At 38.0% G+C, this 7,500-nt stretch overlaps 1 protein-coding gene across 2 annotated transcripts in view; it reads right to left on the bottom strand.

Annotated features, from left to right (window-relative positions):
- The window catches only part of LOC135093305 (uncharacterized), a 19,608-nt gene that overhangs the window by 7,412 nt on the left and 4,696 nt on the right, over positions 1-7,500 (bottom strand). Inside the window, exons 4-6 of one of the 2 annotated variants that reach the window (XM_063992446.1) lie at positions 7,124-7,380; positions 5,673-5,839; positions 1,813-1,996 (exon numbers count right to left, since the gene is read on the bottom strand). In XM_063992446.1, the coding sequence (XP_063848516.1) occupies positions 1,813-1,996; positions 5,673-5,696 (208 nt within the window). In that variant the 5' untranslated portion in view covers positions 5,697-5,839; positions 7,124-7,380. The remainder of the gene's footprint in view (positions 1-1,812; positions 1,997-5,672; positions 5,840-7,123; positions 7,381-7,500) is intronic. The other variant, XM_063992447.1, reaches the window with a different exon arrangement.

Here is a 7,500-nt window from a genome sequence, read left to right as displayed (position 1 = left end):
AAAGCAACACTTATTTACACTAAAAGGACCTCATAATCAACAAATTTCCCTTCACACACTTATGGAAAACACTCAAAACATCACTAAATATTTTTACAAACCACAACAACTCACTTAAAAAGCCGCAATATACAAATTTACGAAATAAAAATATTATTGGAATCGGGCCAGACCATCATGGCGGCTGGGGGGCGGGGCTTCAGTTGAAAACAAGATGGCCGCCTCCTCACTCATTATTTAAAGTAATTTTGAAGGCTATATATCTACTTTCTGGCTTAATTGTGTGTGTGTGCGTGCATGTGTGCGTGCGTTCATGTGTGTGTGTGTGTGTGTGTGTGTGTGTGTGTGTGTGTGTGTGTGTGTGTGTGTGTGTACACTACCCAAACATAAAACAAACAAACAAATTGGTCTTCCCCGCGATATCTGCTCCTCCCAGCCTCCTCCCCACCTCTTCTTCCTCTTCCCAGCTTGTGTGTGTGTGTGTGTGTGTGTGTGTGTGTGTGTGTGTGTGTGTGTGTGTGTGTGTGACTGGGTAAGGTTTTCCACGAATGGGTGCGTGTGGGGATGCTGTGGTGGGGTAGTGGGTCATGGCAGTGTTGTTGTTGTTGTTGTTGCTATTGTTGTTGTTGCTATTATTATTGTTGTTGTTGTTGCTATTATTGTTGTTGTTGTTTTGTTGTTGTTGTTGTTGTTGTGTGTGTGTGTGTGTGTGTGTAAGGACAGTAACCTAAGGCAGAGTAGCACAATCCCTAAGGGTATTACCGGACACAAGGTACGTCAGTACACACACACTGTACTTACAAGGCTTGCCACACTGCAGACGCTGTGCAGACTGCGGTAATAAGCCGTGTCAACACAAACTATGCCGCTCAATTGTCTTGCAAACGTAATATTAATACAAATCCAGTAACAGTACTGACACTCCATCCGCTCACCTTCACAGCCAGGCCAAAACTGAACCACTCCTTGTTTCCTGCCTGCCAACCCGTGACGTGGCGTCTCCCCACTGGCCACACACACACACGTCACGGCTGGAGGTGGGTGTACCAATAGCCTTGCTTGCAGTACACACACACACACACACACCCCAACACTTCACTGACAACACAAGTGATGCCGTAACTTGCATGACAAGACCAACAGACTCCCTCACACCACTGCTTGCATCATTCAGGGCACAAAACTGTCACTGTGGCAGGGCGCTGACTTGGCGCAGGCCTCTCCTTCTCCCTCTCACTGGAGGACCTGATAGAGTATTTGATGCCTGTGACACCTCCTTCAGACCCTCACCTTGCCTCAGGTGGATGATTGCATGGGTGATGTGGATGAGTGGGTGGATGGGTCAGAGACGAGTCAATAAAATGGTGTTCAACTCGTTAGATATGAGAGAGAGAGAGAGAGAGAGAGAGAGAGAGAGAGAGAGAGAGAGAGAGAGAGAGAGAGAGAGAGAGAGAGAGAGAGAGAAGAAATAAAAAAATAAATATTAGTAAATTGTTGTTGTGGGGGTTCACCTGGCTCACTGGGGGGCGGGTGGAGGGGGTAATATTAAGCTTTTATCTCTTCCTAATGCAAGAAATAAGCTTTTTCCTTATCCTAGTATTAAATTTAAGTTTCCTCTCTTCTGGTAACTTAAAATACTTAAAACAGCTTAATATATGCTAGGCTGACATTAAAACTCAATTTAAGCCTTTTTTTTTTTGCCTTATTACTGCATTTAAGCTTTTTCCCTCCTTCCAGAAACGTAAAATACTCAAAACAACATTAAAACAACCTAAAACTGCCTTAAAACACCAAAAAAAAACGGATTCTCACCTCGTATCTCGAAGCCTTGGTCCAAATATTCAGTGAAGGATGGTCTGACCAGAGAAGCGCTGAGTATTAGAGGAATTTTCTGCATTTCCTTCACCTCCAGGACTCCCTCCTTCAAGGTCCGTCCTTCAGTCATCCCTAAGGCTCCTTCAACCCCCCCTCCGTGTTGTATCCTAAGCTCTCCATCCTGTAATATTGGCAGAAATGTTAAGCTTTGTAGGATGTCCAGTCTTATCTCAATTTCTCTCCTTCCTAGGGATTGAAAAAGTGCGGGAAATTTGAATGTTTATGAATGCATTGGTTTGTGTGTGTGTGTGTGTGTGTGTGTGTTATTGCTTGTTATCTCTCTCTCTCTCTCTCTCTCTCTCTCTCTCTCTCTCTCTCTCTCTCTCTCTCTCTCTCTCAGTAGTTACAATTTATAAAACACATTATAAACATTGAAATGTCCTGCACTTTTTGAGTCCCTAGGAAGAAGAGAGTGCAAAACTCACCCAAACACATCCAAAACACATTCAAAACATCCAAAATACATTCAAAACGCTCTCAACACCCCAAACTACCCACAAAACTCACCCAAACACACTCAAAACATCCAAAAACACACTCAAAACACTAGACTACCCAAAAAACTCATCCAAACACACCCAAACACGCTTAAAACATCTAAATCATGCATATCACCACAGAATACGCTCCTAACACAGCCAAACGCACTCAGAACACACCACACACTCTCAAATTCACATTCTGCGACCAGCTTGTGAGAATCCAGAACTGTACCGCAATAGAAAAGGTATCTTCTCCCTTAACTGTCAAGCTGTATGTGGACCAGATTTAACCTTTTTTTAATATTGTTGCAAGATAGTGGGGTAGTGCCCATGACAGCAACATTTTTAACAACAGTTTGTTATGGCATGAATTTGAGCAAGGCATGCACAAGGGTAAGTTGTTAGGGGGCATGGGTTACCCTTGCCGTAGTTATCTGTTTACTCCACTAATGAATCCCAGCAACCAAAGTGAAACAGCGTATAATGAGGCACACATTAAAACAAGAAATAAAATAGAATGTGCATTTGGTGTCTTAAAAAGACGCTTTATTTGCTTGGGCAAGCATCTTTACATGGCTTTAGACACCACAAAAAACATTATTGTAGCAGCAGTTGTGCTACATAATTTTGCAATTCAGAGGAATGTGCCACTCCCAAATCATCATCTTGAATCAGACAATGCAGATTCGGATGATTCAAATGCAGATGATCATGGTGTTGACCCAGAAGCAGCCATTGCTAACAATAATGCAGCACAACAAGCTGAAAGGGCTAGATATATCAGAACATACTTCTGATAACACAGGATGGTTTGATTCAGCCACACAAATATGGTATCTCCTCCATACTCTTGTATTAACCTCTTTCATTACTCCATCCATGTATCTGGTAAACACCCAAGTGGACAGACACATCCTATCTCACACATGCCACACTACCAAATATTACACCAAGTATTCAAGAGCATTCCCTCTAAACTACGAGTATATGTGTACATATAACTGATTATAAGTGTTATCCAAAATAGTATTCAAATATGTACGAATCTAAGGTATTTTTGCTATTTCTTTTTTTATGTGCACTGTTACTCAGAAAAATGTACTTGTAATTCCCATTCCTTACCTTGATGAGTTTGATTTTACTTTGTATACAATATGACTATAAACACTTTACGAAAATACACTAGTTGCTATACAGTTATGGTAAATGACAACACTAAGTAATAGATATTTTTCTCAAAAATAGAATCACGTATTTTATCACCATCGAATAGAGTAATCATATTTTACTGCAACAGAAAAGGAAAAATCAATTATATACTGTAGTTTTAGTGTGTGTGTGTGTGTGTGTGTGTGTGTGTGTGTGTGTGTGTAGTAATAAAACTTCAGTGGTTAACTGTATAATAATTTATTATCCAATGTAAATAAATATACATATTGAGGAAAAAGACAAGGTTTTAATGATCTTTACCTCTATTTATAAATCACAGTCATATATCACAAGAATGTATGTCTTATTGAAAAAATCCTTTAATGATCACATCACTAATGAAGCACAGAGATTATCTAAGTTTTATCTAAGTGTTTATACTAAATTGGGGGTGTAAAAAAGGAGACTAGTTATTAATGGCCATTGCCCTTATATAGTAATTATATAATAAATCACAGTCCTATATCACATGAATACATGAATCCATGTACTATTTCAAAAAATATAATGATACCTCAAACAAAGCACTGAGATTACTCTATATATATATATATATATATATATATATATATATATATATATATATATATATATATATATATATATATATATATATATATATATATATATATATATATATATTATAAGTGTTTGTACTAAACTGGGTGAGTAAAGAAACTTTGGATCTTGATCTTACAGCAACACCACAAAACAAATTTATGCCTTATCATTTCTAGAATTGTCCAAGAAATCTACAAATGCACCTGCAGCTGCATGCACATCTTCCAGTGTCTTCAACTCTTGAATGTATAGAAGACATAATTTTCATTGCTTGGCATAGACAGTCCCCTTCCATCTTTTTATTTTCTAAGTTTTGTTTATGAATTTGCATCACTATTTCATGTTCTTCCTTTTGAAACTTTGACAACATTTCATAGGACTCTCTGCCAACATTGTCTTCCACTTGCCTTTTCTCTGCTTTAAACTTTTTCCCACTCACTTTTCCTCTCGCACTGGAAGACTGTATTGGTGACAATTCACTTGGAAAGGTAACTGGTACCGATGCCAAAACAGAGGTGGAAGGAAGAGGTGTGCTACAAATTGAAGCTACTGTTGCAGGTACCTCAACAGAGGTTGAAGAAAGTGGTGTACAGTGGTTGGAGGAGCTTGAGGATGACACTACAGTTCCACGAACGTCCTTAGAAGTTAAAGGAAGAGGTGTGCTGTGGATGGCAGGACTGTAGAGCAAAGCTGCAGTTCCCGATGACTCAACAAAAGAGGTGCAAGCAGCAGGTGCACTATCATTTCCTCTGGCAGGCATGAGCAAAATAGGCACTGAGCATGCTGTGGATGGCTGTTCAGTCATGGCCATCGGCTCATCCAACTGCTCTCCCTTCTCATTAATAACAACAACAGTGACATCTGTGAACAAACAAATAACATTAATGAAAGTAACAGTATGGTTGTTTACAGTATAGTGTTTAACTATATGACTGGATACCCTCTTCCATTGAACGAGCAATATAGTTACAAGATGCATAATAATGTTCAACCCTCTCTAAACAAGATGGTTTCTGGTCAATACAGATTTTCTAAGGCCTTGACAGATCTATTATCAGCCACAAACTTCTGCTTTATCTGGAATTTGTCAAGTCTGGGTGGGTCTTCTGTCAGACAAATTCCATGTAAACCAAAGTAGGTCCGTCATATCAGGGTATTTTCTGCGCATGCACACCATTTTTTCAAGGAAGCTCTTAATTTTAAGGCAAGTTTACATGAAAACACCAATTTTGTCTACAGAATAGTTGGTCTCTATGCTACAAAACAGTTTTAGAGTCGTCTGAGTATGCTGCATGACCATGTGGTGAAATATTTTACCGGATTAAGCCAAACCAAAGAGTTCCATAATATTAATCAAGTTTACATGAAAACTGGGTTAAGAACAAGAAAATTATCGAAACCACTGCTCCAAAGTGATGAATAATTTGCAAAAATAAGGATAGCATCTGAAATATTTGCAAGTATGAATATACTAGAATTCAATATCACATTAAGAACAGAAATGTGATATGTAAAACAGAAAATTTATTACTTAATGGAACCAACCTGTTGGCCATCTGTCACTGTCATTGTGGTTTGGGTCCAGTTCTAGCTCGTCTGCGATGAGAGCAAGGATTTTCTCCAATACAGGGTCTGGCTTGACGACTGGACTTGGAGGACCACCTCCTGTTCGACACAGTTTTTTCTTCTGGTCACTAACAAACTTCTTGGCCCTGAAATTATTTCACAACATTAGACATAAAAAAGTTACATATTTTCATTTATTTTTCCTGCACTGCACAGTAGAAGAAAGATACCATACCATAATTTCATACTGATAAATTATCATCTATAAAAGCTACATAAACAAAAATTAAAGAAATATTGTAGCCTAATTGCTGTTGTTCTTATGAAGAATGGTAAGAACTAATAAATTTCAGGATAAAACTATAGAATAACACTTCCTCTCTAATCATTAAAAAACAATGAAAGATTATAGAAACATTACTGGTCAGCATGTCTGTGATGTTTTAAAGTGGGGAACAGTTGTTGTGAGGTTTGGTCAGCTTTGGATAGGATGGGATTGGTTTGATTAGATTAGGTTAGGTTAGGCTAGGTTAGGTTAGGTTAGGTTAGGTTTGGTTAGATTAGGTTAGGTAAATAAGTCACAGACAAACCTAACCTAATTCAATCTGATATAACCTAATCTAAACTAAAATAAAGTAACCTAACCAAACTTATCGTGTCCTATATGGCTTATGTGAGATTAGGTTAGGTTACTTAAGTTTAAATTAGATTAGGTAACACTCACAGACCTACCTAACCAAACTTAATCAAGCCTAACTTAATTCAATGTTATGTAACCTCACAAGAGCTGTCCACCCTCACAACATCACAGACATGTTATATTATAACTATATATTAGGTACTCTAGCTCCTTGCATGGTTCTTTTAGTGTTTCGAGAGATGCTAATAGTATAGTTTCACGAAATAATCAAATGCATATTTCTAAGAAAACTTTAAATCAATCATGCAAAGTACTAGGGTAAAGGCAATTAAAGACTTAATATTCTGTCTGTCAGGAGAGGGTAGTTGAGATAAGGAAACAACTGGAGGATTCAACTGAGATGGAGAAAGTGGAGTGACATTATATTATTTTTATATAGTGACTTTTACCTGTCTACAGAACAATAGGTTGATTTTTTTACCACACACATTTCCCTTGACTTCTAAACCCTGTCCTTCTTAGAAACAATCTTAGATGGGTAGATTGTAAAATTCTTTATGTTTTACAAAGGTACTCATTAATAAACTACAACAAGAACAATTATTATTATGTACCAATTACCCAACAGAAATCTTCTTTACTGGTATGTGGTAACTAACAGTAACATTAATTTAACCTGATAACACTGATATTTAACTAATTTTTCATCTCCTAATTACTTTCTACCGTAGGAGTGTGGAAAAGTAAACTTGCTAATTACCAAACAACATTTTAAAACCAATATACTAACCTTGATCTCATGTTTTCCAAATCTTCTTAATCTGTTTTTACAGTCCTCTGCGGCCCCAGACCACTGGCAGCAAGAGTTCGTGATCTCCTCTCATACTCTTGCCTTGACCGGTATAATGCGGGCGTCGGTGGCTTTGCTGAGGAGAACAGCTCTTCTTTCATTGATTAAGTCTAATAGAAGTATCCTCTCCTCTTCTCCTATGTGCTGCATTCGTTCACTTCGCTGCATTTTTGCAAGAGAACATAAAGTTCATTCGTCTGCAGCGGGTTGGAAGGTGTTCGATTTGTCACTGCGACTTGGCTATGTAACATGTTCGTATAATATTCAGACAACCTACTATTTTATGTGTACATGATACTATATCACATATTTTATGC

Source organism: Scylla paramamosain, chromosome 42, assembly GCF_035594125.1.
Source record: "Scylla paramamosain isolate STU-SP2022 chromosome 42, ASM3559412v1, whole genome shotgun sequence".
Lineage (NCBI taxonomy): Eukaryota > Metazoa > Arthropoda > Malacostraca > Decapoda > Portunidae > Scylla > Scylla paramamosain.
Note: the sequence above shows the minus strand (reverse complement) of the source record. Positions and strands in the feature narration are given on the sequence as shown.